This window comes from Epinephelus lanceolatus, chromosome 1 (genome assembly GCF_041903045.1).
Source record: "Epinephelus lanceolatus isolate andai-2023 chromosome 1, ASM4190304v1, whole genome shotgun sequence".
NCBI lineage: Eukaryota > Metazoa > Chordata > Actinopteri > Perciformes > Serranidae > Epinephelus > Epinephelus lanceolatus.
In genome coordinates, this window is record NC_135734.1 from 38,161,553 (window position 1) to 38,178,749 (window position 17,197).

A 17,197-nucleotide genomic window follows, 5' to 3' on the forward strand; every position below is an offset into this window, starting at 1 on the left:
GTACCAGTAAAGTAACATTTTGAGCTCAGCACGATCCTGTTTTAATGTTTCATGTATCTGTACATACATGTCAGGTGATTCATTGTTCTTCAAATGGTTGTTTTTTACTTAAAAAAAGACAAAGGAGTACATTGGTTGTACAGAAAAAAACATTCACTGAGAGCAAGCTTTCTCAAGTTTAGGGGAAACTTGTGGGTCCCCATAGAACCCATTTTCATTCAGGTCTATTGAGGTGAGAATTCACTGAACCCCTTTGAAAATGGCCATGCCAGTTGTTCCCTCGACAAAAGGAGTGTTATTTAGCCACCTTTGCTAACAAGATATGCTAACATGGTTGGTACCAATCAATAGGAGTGTGCCATATTATCTCGTTCACGATAATACTGATATCATTTTTAATATCGAATGAAAAATTCATATTGTGATATTTCTTGACATTGACGTCATACTGTTACCCATGACAACAACAAGCATGGCTGAAAGCAAAATAATTACAGACCCCACGGTGTTTCCAAAAAGAGAAGCAGCTTCAGTAGTGTGGAATAAACTGTGGCATCCTGAATGTTTTTTGAACAGCCCCGGACTGTTAGCGACTTACTGCTCAGAGGGAACTCAGTCAGCGGCTCCTCCGGCAGCAGCAGCACAGCATCTCTCCCTCTCCTCCCTCGCTGTGCCCATGGGAGTCGCCAAATGTGACACAAAGTGACTTAGTCATAAACCTTTGGTAATGTAAACCTACGTGACGCTCACAGCTCGACCAAAAACTACATATATGTGACTGTGTGATAGTTGTGGTATCATAACAGCCTGTCACAGGTTACAGCGTGATGATTCGAGGAGAAATGGCAGAGCATAAAGGTCCAGGTGGAAAAAAACAACTCAAACATTCAGGATTTTACGAGAAGAAGGAAATCAGCTGTTGATTTATATATATATAGATCCCAGGGGACATTTTTGTACCGTCTTTGCACTGTTGGGAGCTGTTTAACTGTGTAATTTGTGGTAGATTTTATTTTGTTGAACTATTAATATTTTATACAGAATCTGAATTTCACTCTGAGTTACTGTTGTTGTTCACAAACTAAAGAAATGAGAGATCTTTTTTTTTATTGTTTTTACTGAATATTTGAAGGCAAATTGTAGAACTATACAGCTTATTTTGTTGCAATTCTATGTTCTTAAATTGATAATGATTTTTTTTTCTTCACTAATTTGTCATATCATCAAGAAAATCATTATTGCAAAAATACACTACAATATTGTGATATTATTTTAGGGCCATATCACCCACCCCTACAGATCAATGCCTTTACGCTAGCCTAAAAAATGAGCGTGCCATACCCAAAATGTAACGTCAGCCTCTAATTATTTTCACCAGGGGGGATCAATGGGGGGGCAGCAATTGTACCAAGGGGGCCATGTGCCCCTCTGCCCCCCCTTAGGGACATCACTGCATGTGATACCAGCCGAATCGATTGAAACCATGTTGCTGTTTAAAACATCTGTCTCGTTTATGGAGTATTGAACTGTATCTGCCCTGCCTTCTGTCAAACGTCTCGCTTTAGAGAGATTTACAACGGCTTCTTAAGACTCTGCCACCGCATGTTTGGATATTTAATCTAAGAGGATGCGGGGGTGACTTTAGACAAGCTTCTTTCACCGCTGGATAACAAGGTAAGTTCAATTTAATGCTTTTAAATAGTCTTAATATTTACACAAGCTTGATTTATAAAGAACTACCCGTGGTGATATTGATACAACTTGTTTTCTAGACAAATTGCTGCTGTTAAATTTAAGTAGGACAAATAAGTACATGCTGCTTTGATTGCTTTTTCAGTCATAGTTAAAGTTTTATTGTTGTTTTCATTATTAGTTGTGATAGTAGTGAGTTAAACCTTCACAGTTTCGATGCTGATCCTTTGCTGTGGATTACATTTCACCGTTACGCAACATTTGTTTTATCATCATAGTGTAATGTTTTAAAAATATTGAAGCTAAGTTAAACTCTGATGAATCTCTGATAATTTCTCACCAACATCATGTTTTGTACTCTACAACAGGCCATATGGGGACATGAGGAGGAGGCTCTGTAACTCAGGAGGCTTTGGATGAGCTTGCAGTGCCTGCAGCCATGGAACCTCCCTGTCCAACGGTGAGCAATGTTGATGTCAAAATAGTGGGTGGCACTTGGCATTTGTCCTCCCTGTGTGGTTGCTGCTCCTCACTGCTTGTGATGGTGCTTTGAAGGAGTCCAGTGTGTTACAGCATCTATCAGCTGCTGAAGGATGTTTTTGTGCTACAGCAGAGGAAAGTGCAGGAAAAAAAGAGGATGTTTTGAAAAGGAAGTGTAATTAAATCAGTGAGTTTAAACCACTGAGGATTGCAGTGTTAAATGTTGTGGCTGCACTCTGATTGGTTTATGTGAACGCTCGCCTCCTCCCCTCCTGTGTCGGGTCCAAGGAGTCATCCAAGATTAGCACTTGTCTTTTGATTAGTGAGGCTGGAAACAATCCAGACATTTCAATTAAGTCTGTAGTATTTAGTCCACACTGTTCATCTATGAGGGTGATTCTCCGGGCTGATCTCCTGTGTTGCATAATCTCCTTAGTGGAGTAGCAGTCCTCAGAGTCAGCTGCAGGCCAAATCCTCTGTCCAAACAATGAAGGGAAGTCTGCGCTCACAGAGGACAGGAAAACTATTTTTAATTAAAGCTGCAAGCAGCGATGAACGGGCTCTCACACCTTTGCACATGTCGGGGTTCTGGCGGTACGCCAGTTGATGCAGTTTTTGTTTTCTGACAGTCAGATGCATCAAGAAGGATTGAGGTGGTGTTGACTGCGTGGAGAGGTGGAGCTGGAAATGACATATTGCAAACTTTGTACAACTTTTGTATCCACAAGTTGGGCTTGAGAACACACAGTTACGTACGCATGTAGCTGTGTATGAATTGAAGACCACACCATGTAAATTTCATGTAACACACAAGGCTTACTTCCTGTTGCCAGTAGGTGGCGCAATAACTGTAACACGTAAGTGCCACATTGACCTCTTCAGGCCTGGACTCTTCTGACACGTGAAATTTGGGGCAGATTGGATAATGTACACTCAAGTTAAAACAACTTCCTGTTTCATGGTGAATAATGTGTCGCCATTGCAATAGCGCGAAAAAGCTAAGAGAGCTTGGGGAAAGTAGCAAACTCGCTGGTGGGGGGCGTGGTAGCTCCACTCCGCACACTAAGACCGTCATATACTGTACACCCCAGTGGAATTTCAGGAAGGTATGAAAAAACAGACACCACCCAACCTCAGTTAACAGTGCTAACAACTGCAACAGTGCTGACATCAACCCAAACTTACTCTGAAGTCGTCGAAATCCAGCGCTTGGGCAGTGATTTGCAGCATCAGACACAGACAAAAAAAAGCTGTCCTTTAACTAAGACATGATACGCAGCCAGTGGCCATTATAGTTTAACGGCGGGCGCTAGGTGGTGTCAGTGTCGGTGGGACAAGAATGACAACCAGGCAGCGAAAGTCTGAATCGGGTAGGCGGGAGGGATAGTGGATAGGTCAAACTATCACCGACTTTTACCCAGGAGAGTGGTGTTTGTGTCCCGCGAGATTATAAAGCCAAACCTGTTCTGTTTTCCTAAACCTAACCATGTTGCCTAAACCCGACCATGTGCGTTTATATGTTGAACGAAAAAAAAGTCAATTTGTGGTGTAGTACCGATGTAGTGCGTGTATTTAGAAAAAGAGCTTTGACTGCCTGGAACCTAGACACATCTAAAGCTGCTAAAGTTGTTTTTATTTTGTGAATTTAAATCACTGATGCAGAGAAGTGGTTGCTCCCTGTTCTGGCTGCCGGTGTTTTGGTGTATTTTTGAAAACTGATTTGTTTGATTAAGTTATTGTTTTGGATTGATCATAGTTATGTTTTATGGTTTCAGCTCTGTGGTGTATTCTCATTGTTTAGCTTTGTTACAGTTTTCACTCTGACTTTCACAAAGGATGCCAAACCTGTGACGGAGAAACCCTGATCACTTCTCTGCAGGTGTTTGACACTGAATCTGAACTTGTGAACTTGTGGCACTCTGATGTTTTCAATGAATATGTGTCTGTGTTTTGAGCTGTGTGGGGGTTTTCTATACTGTAGCTGTTTTGCCCTTGTGTGTGCCTGACCCAACCTTGTGTGTTATTTGCAATGAGGAGAACCTCTGCCGCAATATATAGGATTACTAGACTGGAATAACCAGCTGCCTTTACAGCTGCTATAAGATTACCAGGCTGGAATATCTAATCCGTGCTACCTGACATGCACGTTGAAATCCTGTCACCCTTATTGGATGAGCATATGGTCTTTTGAGATAGAATTACAAAGATCATGTGCACGAGATGAGTGGCCCACAGATTTAGTTACTTTGTGATTTCCAAAGACAAACAGAGGGTGCAGGGAACGCACTTCCAGAAAACTCCTGCAGCTGCTGGGTCAGAAAGTCAGGTAACCAAGTTTTATTTTGAACCAAAATATTCACCATTACTTTTTAAAACAACTAAAAGAAACATATTTATTGTGATTAGTAAAAATGATTGTTTTCATTTTTTGCAAGAAAAAAAAGCCACATGCGGCCGACCTGAGAAATTTAAATCTTGTTTCCTAGAAATTATGTTTGTATGTTACTCAGCTGCTTTCTTAATTATGTTGTTGTGACAACCTAATTGCTGCCTGGATTATGTTCAGAGACAACGTTTGTCTCAAGTGAAGGCGAAGGATTGCTACGAGAATGAAGATTTGTTTGAAAAGCACTGCTTTGAAGAAAAAGACATGAAAGTTGTCATCAATATTTCGGGCCTGATGTTTGAGACCCAGCTCAGCACCCTGAATAAGTTCCCAGAGACGCTGCTCGGAGACCCCATGAAGAGGATAAGCTACTTCGATCCGATGAAAAACGAGTACTTCTTTGACAGAAACCGCCCGTCTTTTGATGGCATTCTGTACTACTATCAGTCAAAAAAAGCCACATGCGGCCGACCTGAGAAATTTAAATCTTGTTTCCTAGAAATTATGTTTGTATGTTACTCAGCTGCTTTCTTAATTATGTTGTTGTGACAACCTAATTGCTGCCTGGATTATGTTCAGAGACAACGTTTGTCTCAAGTAACAAAACACTACATTCATGTATCGCGGAGGCATCACAGGGAGATGGCTGGGGAGGACTGCAGGCATACAGGGTGCAGGACCTTGACACCAGAACCTCGAGTTCGTATCGAGACTCCTGTCTTAGGTTTGGACAACAAAAGCAGTTTGATTAAGGTTAAAAACAGGTTGTGATATCATTTAAACAAATGCAATAGTCACTATGACTATTTACTGTATTGCAAGGTTGTTCATTGGGAGATACGATGACCTCACTGTCTTTGGTTTAGTTTTACTCACTGTTTGAGGATCCAGGTGCTGCGGTTGGTTTAAGAGTTTGTTTTTTTTTTAAGATATTTTTTGGGCATTTTTTTAGCCTTTAATGGACAGGACAGACAAGTGTGAAAGGGGGAGAGAGAGGGGGAGTGACATGCAGCAAAGGGCCACAGGCTGGAGTCGAACCCAGGCCGCTACGGCAACAGCCTTGTACATGGGGCGCCTGCTCTACCACTAAGCCTGCAACGCCCCGGGTTTAAGAGTTGATTGAGTTGCAGGATGTGTGGAGAGTTGCAGGATGACACTATGAACTGATTGTCTTGACTGTCAACAAAAAAACTTCAGTGGGGTATTAAACAATTCATCAAACAATAAAAACTAAGATTAACCAAACAGGCAGCGGTTAAAGACTGTAGAGCATATTATTGTTAGTAAAAAAATGCACAGGACATCATTGTACTGATTTTCAGGTACTGATTAAAATAAAACCTTTTAAATGCAGGACCTGTGATGAAGCATGTTCACTGTGTGGTGATGCTACTTTTATTCTGGGTACTTCCTTCACTTCAGTGTTGACGTTATTTATTTTTCCTGAGCAAATATTGCCATATCAGGCGTCCATGGCTCCAAGTTGAGGTGTTTATACCTGTGCAGCGTCAGTATAGTTCACACACAAGCATGCTGATGGAGAAATTGCTTTGTCAACACAGTCTGTTAACGGGTAAGGTGACAGTGTCATCAGGGGAGGGGAGCGGGGGCTGGATGCAGGACAGAAGGGAGGGGGGGATGGATGATGGATGGAGGGCTGCGTGGAAGGACAGAAGGAGGGACGTTATCCCTCTGGTCCGCTGTCAGGAGTCCTGAGACGAGTGACACTGCAACCGCTGCAGTCCATCCTGTAGCTCATATCTCACCCATTTACCTCCCCTTTCCCTCCTTTACTGACACAAATCGTTTAGCCAGGGGAATGGATCGATTATTTACCCTCTCAGTCTGACTCGTGCAGTCTATGATCACGCCCCCTCGCTGTCTATCTTCCTGTCTCTCTTTGCCTGTAGCAGATTCTATTATGAAGTGTTTAAGAGGAGGGTCATGCCACAGCTGACTGCCTTCTCAATGACATGTCCAGGACGTTGCAGAATCACACAAGAAAAAGATCCCTATATATATCGAGCATGTTGAGTCAGCTGAGTGGTGTGTGTGTGTGTGTGTGTGTGTGTGTGTGCACATGCACCTCCCTGCATCCCTGTGCTCCATGTGCATGGAGCAAACCTGAAAGTATATGTCAGGCATGAACATATGAAGTTTAAATTCACTGCTGCGTGTGTGCCTGATGTTCCCGTGAGGACACATAATGAGATTTCTGGAGGTGACGGTGTGTGTGATGATGTATAGCAAAACGAAGACTTAAAACGGTTTTCTGTGACCTTGAAGCCATGTGCTCATGCCTGCAGTGGTGCTGCTCACGCCGCAATGTTACCAAGGACCAGCAGACAGCCAACTCCAGGCTGCAGCAGGGGGAGAGTGAGGTGAGGGAGCGATTTCTGACTTCGGGCAGCTGGTTCTCTATCAGGTAACACAATATTCGACCCATGTTGCCAAATTGGCCGCCCTTCTGAAAAAGTACAAGATTAACTTTGATTAAAGTTTGCGCTCCTCGAGAGAATTGGGCTGGAACTAAAAAGGGAAGTGGAGCCCTCCTGTAATTTGAATTTAACCTTTCTAATTAGGCTTGTCACAGTTTTTCAAAGCTTACGGAGCTACTGTATTAATCTGACAAACCTTCAATAGCTGGCAGGCGCAGAGGTGCCGGAGTTGGCAGGGACACCAGAAATAAAACAACACAAACACATCTGCAGGAATTTCTTGGAAAAGGACTGTTTTTACTCTATAAACACTCTCACAAATCCATACTGAACACCTCCAGGGGAAATGTCTGCCCAGAATTAATGACTTCATGAAAAGCAAAAGTATTTATCAATGAAATTGATTCTAGTGTACCGCCTTAGTCTGTTTTTCCAAAGAGGAACTGACATATTATAGATTGTGTTAGCTCAGACATACAGGGCTGTTTACTGAAAGAAAAGTTTAAATAAGACTTCAGGAAAGACTTAGAGACAGTTGAAAATTTCACAGAATCTAATATCAGACGAAATAAAACTTGACGTCAGCATGTATCACTGAGGATGTAAACAAGTCAAAGCTGAATCCCCGGGGCAGATGTGCACTGCTGCAGGTATTGAGAGCTGTGACAAGTGCTGTAAGAGGGGAAGAATACAGTATAATCCCCAAGGTGAGGGTGGATTGGATGATCCTGCATGTGGATGCTTACTCTGCAGGAACGAGGGGGGAAAGAGTGGGTCCCACTCTCCCCTCGCCACGTCAAACAGCGATTGGCTCCTGCAGGGTAAATCTCCTATCAGAGAGCTACCTATAATGCCTCACTCATCCCGGTGACGGAGGAGGGAGCAGGGAGAACAAAGCCAGGTGACCCCCACATTCAAAACACAGTGAGTTTCCTGCCCGTGTTTGTGTTTGTCTCTGTTTGTGTGCGCGCACATGTGTAAGTTTGCATGTGTGTGTGGGTACCTCTGGCATCTCTGGTTTCGTATGGGGTGTTAAATTACCCAATGAGAGCTTTAATAGAGCTAGAGACACTCTTGATTGTGAGTCTGGATGAGGGAGAGATTGAAGGGAGGAAGGGGGAGCAGAGCGGAGCTGCCGGGCAGAGTAGAGAGGGCACAGCAACTTCTGCAGAGCCGGGGACACGGGTGAGTGGTGCGGACATCTGCACACAGCTGGATATAAACTTTACACTTAATTGAAGAGACGTTTGCATGCATTTCTGGGTGTTTTTGATGCAATGTGGATCTGTTGTGTCTTTCGATGTTCGTTCAGTGGGGCGTTTTTTGTAGCATGTAGCAGCAAGAAGTTGCTCCTAGAAACAAAAGTGTCTGAGGTAAAAGAGTGTCGATCCAACCGCACTTTCCTGTCCTTTCTCTTGGACGCAGTAACCCCTCTTTGCTGACATGGCGCAATCAATATATTTATTTTCTGCACAAGCCGTATCATGATGTACTCCGATAAGTAGATCCAATCCCATATGCTGGACTGTTACGTTATCTGCTACAGTGCGAGTGGAAAGAGAAGCAGATGAGTCTCTCTACGTGCGCAGGGCCCTCGGTGTCAAGTGGACACAGAGGTTGCAGCTTAAAAGCGTGTGTCGGGATTTGGTTACCTGTCCAAACCAGACAAATGGAATGATAAACAGCTACTTAGAGATAAAGTAAACGTGATGCTGATCGACTACCCAGGACAAGGTTGGGATTGATTAACCAAAACAGTAGTTAGAAACTGATGTTCTGACACAGGGAGTGAACGTGTTTCGTTTGATGAGCTTCTGCTTTCAGTCATAAGTGAAGGCTCAGATGTTTTTCCATTAGGAAATTAAACAGTTTTGTCGCACATGATCAGCAATAATAGTACCTATACCCCGTGTAAGCACTTTCACAGGCGAACTTGCAGAGCTTGTGTTTTGTGTTCATGGGAGAGAATTGGGGGGAAAAATAACTGTACAAGCACAGTATCAGATGGCCGGTTCTCTGCTGATGCAAACACGAGCTGACAGAAAAATCTATTTACTAAGAAAACTGTATTGCACTATTTAACAAAAAATATAACACAACTTTGCTTTTTCCGCCCCTCCACTACAGATTACTCAGTGGACTAAATCCAAACGAATTGCCTGAATGAGAACCAGGAGGAGGGAGGCCCTGCCTGGATCTTCAGCGTGGCACTGGTTGTGGCGTCCCCTCTGTCTCCTGCACTCCAACCAGGCTGATAGACGGAGCTGTGGCTAGCAACAAGACAGGCGATGGAGGTGCCGCTTGTTAATTTTGAAAACATGGATGATGTTGGTATCAACCTCGGGGACCCGAGTGACTCTGGGTACCCGACTTCGCCCCCCTCAGAGGCCCCCGATCAGAATCTTTTAACCCATCGTCTGAGTTCTCCTCACCAGTCGCCACACAGAGGACGACGTGGGCATTCGTCCGGCCAGGAAGGGTTGTCACCGTCCACTCCCCCGACTCTGACCACCAAAGCAAACTCAAGCAGTGGCAGTTTGATCTCTAATCTGAAGCTCCTGATCAACAGTGAGTCTCCCACTGACAGCGTCTTCAGTAAGATGGCGAAGGATTGCTACGAGAATGAAGATTTGTTTGAAAAGCACTGCTTTGAAGAAAAAGACGAGAAAGTTGTCATCAATATTTCGGGCCTGATGTTTGAGACCCAGCTCAGCACCCTGAATAAGTTCCCAGAGACGCTGCTCGGAGACCCCATGAAGAGGATAAGCTACTTCGATCCGATGAAAAACGAGTACTTCTTTGACAGAAACCGCCCGTCTTTTGATGGCATTCTGTACTACTATCAGTCAGGAGGGAGAATCCGCAGACCGGCCAACGTTCCCTTAGATGTTTTTGCTAATGAAATTGTTTTCTATGAGTTGGGTCATGAAGCGATGGAGCAGTTCCGCGAAGACGAAGGGTTTATTAAAGAGCCGGATGTCCTTTTGCCCACCAACGAACTCCAGCGACAATTCTGGCTCCTGTTTGAATACCCAGAAAGCTCCAGCGCAGCTAGATCTGTCGCGCTGGTTTCTGTGTTTGTCATCGTCATTTCCATTGTTATCTTCTGCTTAGAGACTCTGCCAGAGTTCAGGGATGACAAGGACTTCCCCCCGGGTTTAACCCAACTCATCAATGGGACCCAAGATGGTTCTGCCCCTCATCCTGCCACAAAAGATGTGCTGGCATACTTAACAGACCCCTTTTTCATTGTGGAGACTATTTGCATCATTTGGTTCTGCTTTGAAGTCGGTGTCCGTTTTGTGGTGTGCCCCAGCAAAAGTGATTTCTTCAATAACATCATGAACATCATTGACATAGTCTCTATTATTCCCTACTTTGTAACTCTTGGAACAGAGCTGGCTACGACCCCTGATGAAGACATGAACTCCAGTCAGAACATGTCCCTGGCAATCCTAAGAATTATCCGTCTGGTGAGAGTTTTCAGAATTTTTAAGCTCTCCCGACACTCGAAAGGGCTCCAGATCTTGGGGCAGACCTTGAAAGCCAGTATGAGGGAACTTGGGCTGCTCATCTTCTTCCTTTTTATAGGAGTCATCTTATTCTCAAGTGCCATCTACTTTGCAGAAGTGGATGAGCCCCAGACGCAGTTTGTCAGCATCCCCGATGGCTTCTGGTGGGCCGTGGTGACAATGACCACTGTGGGATACGGAGACATGTGCCCCATCACGATGGGAGGCAAAATGGTCGGCACCCTCTGTGCCATTGCTGGTGTCCTGACCATCGCCTTGCCCGTCCCTGTCATCGTCTCCAATTTTAACTATTTTTACCACCGTGAGACTGAGCAGGAGGAGAAGCATATTATGGATGCAGCAGCAGAGGCTGCCCAGAAAATGTCAGCTGCAAACAAGTATGGAAGCACACCCTCACTAAACAAAAGTAATGGCACCTGGCAGAATGAGAAAAATGGCACACACTGTTAGAGGAAGTATTTATACACATACAGGGGCGTGAAAAACACATGGACTAATCAAACATATCCAGTAGTGAGATGCACTGCGGTGATATCAGTTTCTTTCTCACTGTTTTGTACTCCAAACACGACAGCGTTTTGTGCATATATGACAGTATTAATAGGCCCTGTGTGGTGAGACAGGCTTTACGCAAGTTGTCTGTCTGCTTGTGGATGTGTCAAAGTGCAATTAACACAACTCAGCAACTACTGTGTCAGTTAACTTTAATGAGAAGAACTGAAAGGTATAATTACCTCCTTCATTCAGTGCACTTTGAAGAAAAATGTGATGACTCATTTGTATTATAGACATTTCACCTTGAAATCGTAGATTGTTAGAGTAAATAGACGAGTGAAAAAGCAAAATAAGTTGTAAATTTACCCAAAATGTCCTTGAGAGTCTGTAAGTTTATCCCACAATAGAAAAAAAAACAGTTGTGGTAGCATACTCGGAGCTCATGTTACTGTACATCACAGTTAGTCTCGTCATATTCAGCAAAACCGAGATAGGACCTGGCATGATTTTCAAGGGCAGACGAGTTTGTCCAGTGTAAGGCAAGAGGACACCGTCGCACACATTGTCTTATCAGCAAAGCTATAGTTGTGAATGCTCAGCCAGCAGCACTTCTCCATATGACACAGCGCAACAGTATCTGTATGATAAATAGTCGGCATGTCTGCTTTCAGTCTCGTAGCTGCACAGTATCAATCTGCATTAACATTCAGTGTATTATAGAACATGCAGTAGTTGCATGCAGCTTTTAAAATCACAAGTTTTTATCTATGTGGTTCCATTTTTATTATTTGGCATTTTTTGCACCAGATTATCACCTTCAAACATGTTATTAAAAATGTGAATTTACCCTTTAAAGATCATATCAATACATTGCACTGAAAGTTTTTTTCACTTTTGTTTTTCACTCGAGCACTTTTGGAGCTTTACGCCTCGTTTCCACATGGCTCTGTGCAGGTATATGAGTCAGCTGATGTGACGTTCATTCCTATGAGAACCTCCGTAATTTCCAAAATCTTCCTTCTAACTGGAACTTGCCTCCAGTGTGTTGAAAAAGCAGATTCGAACAGACCGTATCAACTGTGCCACAGGACGTTAACATAAAGACAGATTAGCTAACAGGTTGATGGATGTAATGCAGCTCTATTTATACGTGTTTTCTCAGTGAAAAGTTCATAGGCATGTTTGGCTAGCTAACATTGGTAGCATGCTAGCTGTGTAAGTGCATACATAGTGGATCATACGTCTTTTAACTAATATTTCATAAAATGGACTACACACCTGACAGGTGAGCTTCTCACTTACTTGTCGCCATGCATAATTGGTCCTGTTCTTTTCTCTGTATTGCTCCATACACATATTCCACAAGTTTGGATGGAGGAAAAACACTCCAAATAAGCTGTTCTGTTATTTCTGTAGTGGCGTTTTTACCAATCCATAAAGAGATCCCTTTTCTTGCATTGAACACTAATGCCCGGGCCACACTGCCTGCGTGAACAGTGCCTGACTGCAACCTCACTAAACTGCTGTGGCTTGCACAAGTGTTTTTTTATTTATTATTTATTTATTTATTTATTTAAGAAAAGGGACAGTGTGCATTAATCATTATTTTAACAAATGTAAATGCACCCAAATTAGCTGAAAGGCTAGTTTTCATCAGCAGTCCCTTCACCAGCTGTCAAAGGCATCCTAGAGAAATTAAAAACAACAATACAATACAGCCTGTAAAACAGGTCAAAACATATGACATTACTATCACGTTTCAGTTAAATATTACATGTATCAGTGTTCACATCTTTGGGTGTCAACAAGCAATTTCTTGGCATTAAACGAGTGATATGAGTGTGGTGTTCACATAGACAGTGCTGCTGCTGCTGTGCTGCTACAGAGCTGCCTGCTGCTATAACTACTGTAATTTTACAATTAAAAGCAGATACCCCACTCATTTATGGAGACGTGCGAGCCGCTGCATTGTAAAAGACACGGTCCTGCAAATATTTAGCAATAAAAAGACTTGTGTCAACAAATGAAAGGATTCTGTTGCCAGCCACATTGTCACAGGGCTTTTATTTTGAAACGGAAACAGGAAGTGTTGAGTTAAAAATAAACATTAATATATTTTTTCATGTCTGTGACTGCTAAATTAAATTTAAACTGTGGTGAATTGTGTCATTATGTAAATATAAATATAATATAATTTTGACAGTCTATTTTTGCTGAAGACTGCACACATCACATTGGAAAATGGGCTAGATTCCCATTTCTCTAGATGTTCCACAGCTAAGCAGCAGCCGAGGCGCACCTGAGCAGAGCTGCTCATACAGGCAGTGTGGCTGCTCTTACCTGTTCACATGGGCACCGAAAAAATTACAAGAAGTTGCGCGACGCACATACACTGCTCACACAGGCAGTGTGACCTGGGCATAACTTATACACTATACTGAAAAACAGACGCAAAACAAAACTGTGTGGAAACGAGGTGTTACGCCATCAACTGTTGGCAGGGAAAAATATTTCTAAGAGTGTACAGAAATGCGAGATAAGATATATATTTGTGATAAGACTGAGAGAATCAAGGAGAGGGCAAAGACAAGAAAACTTTGCACTCATGTTTTCAAACATTTCTCCATTTACCTTTGTTCTCTCATTTGTATTGCATGGCATAGTGTGCCGAAATGAGGTTTAACTCTTATTACCAGTTACTGAAATTTTGACATATTTATTGTAGCTAAATATTATATAGTCTTTTAATCATATAGTGATGATCATTGTATTCCATGTGATAGGGAAAGCCAATACTTCGACTGGACTTGTCAAATGATGACAACAAATAACGTTTTTGTGTCTAATCAGGAAATTGGCTCTATATATGCATGCCACATTTCAATCTTGAAAATGTACTGTATGTGAGTTTATTATACATATAAATACAGCTCGTATAGAAACGGAAGTGGATGTAGTTGTAACACAACCAATGCCTTTCTAATAATCCTACAATATGCAATAATGATGACGTGTGGGTGGAAAAACAAACATGTTGTGTTTTTCGCCCATGGAAAGAGCAATACCTGTAATTAATTAAAATGAAACGCAATAAGGTGATATCAGTTAGTCACGTTGTTACTCAGCACTTTACTATGTCATGAAGCACTTAATATTTGAGGACTGTTACTGTATGTGTCAACATTGTACAGTATACAGTGGCATAATGTTTTATTTATCCTGTAAAGAGTGCCTTTCATTAAACATGTATCCAAACTGTGTGAAGTTTCCCTCTGATGATTTTAATTTTCACTGGTGGAAGAAGTACTCAGATTGTTTACTTGAGTGAAAGTAGAAATACTGTAGCCTAAAAATACTCAATTACAAATCTTGTACTCCATCCTGAATTTAAAAATGATACTGAAGTAAAAGTACATAGTATTATCTGCAAAATATACTTAAAATATAAAAAGTAAAAGTACTCTTTACATTATTACATTATGGTAGAATATTATATTATTCTGTTTTTACCACTTACCAATACATTTAACAGCTTTTTAATAGTTTGTCAATGAGACAGTTTTGGTGACTTACATGCTGCCAGGTAGATCAGTAGTAAAGTACTGCATTATATTTGATAAGCACATAATTTGTTTTTATCAACCCATTCACCAGAAGAAATGTTGGCATTGTGCGTTTCTGCAAACCACTGATATGTTACATTTACTAATTTTTATGCAGCGTATGCATTGAAACTTTTTGTTTCAACAATGCTGTGGTTAACTTGTTAGGTTTTGGCACAAAAAACACTTGATAGATAGTGTGACAGATAATGTTTTGGATTAAAATACATGGTTTGTGGGGCACAATCCTCACTGGAAACACAGTGATGTCTCAGTAGAAAACCACTACTTTTTTTTTTGCCACTACCCTTGCAGGACATGCAGATGGCAGCTTCTAAAAACAAGAGATGGTCCTGAGCGGAAACATTATTTTTAATTTCTACATAAGAAGACTCCTCAACAGACGAAGCATTAGCAGAACAAGGTTGTTGTCGTACTGCTGCTTCAAGAATATAAGCAAAACAAGCCCGAAAAAGGCACTAAGAACAGCGTCGTCAAGCATCTTGTTATCCAGAACAAGGACTACAGTGTTTTCTTCCAGAAAACGTAAACACGTAACATCCGCCCCGCCCCCTATCCAATCAGAAACCTTCCCTGCCTCAAATCTTGCGCGGACCTGAATAAAGGCGATTAAAAGGCGATTGAACTGATCTCCCATGTAAACCCTCATTCAGAATGAATATTTCCCATGTAAACTACCTGGAAAAACTTTAATTCCGAATGATTTCATTCAGATTTATTTCATTCCCAATGAGAAGCCATCATGTAACAGCACCCAATGTGACTGTAAATAACAACCTGCTGTTAATGCCACTATCCTGGCAGGAAACCCAGCCATGTCTCAGTCAAAAACAACCACTTTTGTGCTACTATACCTGCAGGAAATGCAGCAGTCTCTGTAAAAAAATAAAAAATAAAAAAAGCACAACCACTTTTCATGGCACTATCCCTGCCAACTGGTCGTTACAAAACACCCATGACTGGAGCCCAAAATGCAGATGGAAACACAGCAATGACTTACTTCAACACAAACAGTTTTGTTGTTTATTGGTCTCGAGCAGTGGTCTACAGCTTGGCAGCCATCTTGCTCATATAGTCCATCACCTCAAACGCTGATATGATCAGTATGAAATGTGCAATTGTAACGTAGTCATGGTTTGCAGAAACACACAATACCAACATCTTCTGGCAACTGGACTGGTTTTTATATTTAACAAAGTAACTAGTAACTGTTAAACAAATGTAACAGAGAAGAAGTATAAAGTAGACATAAATGGAAATACTCAAGCGCAAATACCTCTTAATTGTTCTTGAGTACAGTACTGGAGTGAATGTACTTCCTCTGCTCATTTCTAGGATGAACTGTACTTGTGATATCAAGCAAAATGTAAACTTTATCCTCTGCTCAACAATAATAGTGAAGAATGGAGGTGTAAGTGTCAGTGTATGGCTGCAGGGCTGAATACTCATTATCACCTCATGTTAGCTGTTATTAACGCCTTCTCACTGCTGGTTCTCTGCACTGATATCATGACGGCATCCCTCTCTCTCTTCCTCTCTGCCTTTATCTCTATCCCAAACCTCTCCCCAGTGGGCCCAACGTGTCGCATCACAAGAGGGGAAAAAAGAGCCGGGTTTATGTTTTTATATGTATAATACATATATCTGGTGTGGTGATGTAGATGGCAGAGCGGAGGAGCAGACGTTCTCTCTCTCTGTGTTCTGTAACAAGCCTGTTATCTAATTAAGACATGAGTAAGATACAGCCCGGCTAAAAATAGATGATGGGAAGATCAAAAAGGATTATCAAATCACGCAGAAATGCAACAGATGGAAAGCTGACATACTGAGGAGTTTTTGTTGTTGTCGGGGATATCGATCAGATTGGCGTTTTCTTTTTATTAGCACGACTCTTATCTCGATGGAAAATTCTAGCGCCGTGAGCTTGACAATGCCTTTGACTGAGATAGCTTCAAAAGCAAAAGCACCAAATTAAATATGCAGACCAAATGAATCATTTATAAGATTATCTATCTTGGCCTCCGAGGCTGAGAGCTGGCTGTTTCATTTGATGCTTTACTGTCCCAAACAGTTACATCAAGGAAATGTTCTCGGGCAGTATGTTAAGACAATGTCTCAGTTTGATCTGTGGATACATTGTGCTTTCTCTTCCCTCAGTAAAATGAAGCTGTCGGGAGTCTTGCTGAAACATACTGGCTGTGTTTTTGCAGTGTGTCCAGAGGCCCGCTCCTGTTGTCACTAGTTAACGGTCAGGTCAGCGGGCTGCCCTTCTGCCCTGCTGATCACTGATCGTACAGTGATACCCCAAAGACGAGTCCTGATAGCATTTTAGCATTTAACAGACAGGTGGCTCTGGCAAGGTCAAAGCCAACGTGAGGCCGTCATTTATAATTCATCGGGTGTTCCACGAGGAGATCACATCCATCCTGCCTTTGATAAAGAATCACCCTCATGAAATCCATGCAAAGACCAGCAGAGTGTCCAATCACGGTGACACAGCAGACTGTACTGCAACCCTTAATGGATCTAAAAATATCCCTGTTGCATGAC

General features: G+C 42.1%; 1 protein-coding gene across 1 annotated transcript; it reads left to right on the forward strand.

Moving 5' to 3' along the window:
• Nucleotides 1-9,151: 9,151 nt before the first annotated feature.
• Nucleotides 9,152-14,240, forward strand: LOC117257344 (potassium voltage-gated channel subfamily A member 10). Its single transcript, XM_078170099.1, has one exon. It carries the CDS (start codon nucleotides 9,285-9,287, stop codon nucleotides 10,977-10,979), a length of 1,695 nt encoding a protein of 564 aa, XP_078026225.1. The 5' UTR covers nucleotides 9,152-9,284; the 3' UTR covers nucleotides 10,980-14,240.
• The last annotated feature ends 2,957 nt before the right edge of the window (nucleotides 14,241-17,197 follow it).

Excerpts from the sequence above, each read along its gene's own strand:
- LOC117257344 (XM_078170099.1), top strand. The coding sequence starts at position 9,285 with ATGGAGGTGCCGCTTGTTAATTTTGAAAACATGGATGATGTTGGTATC.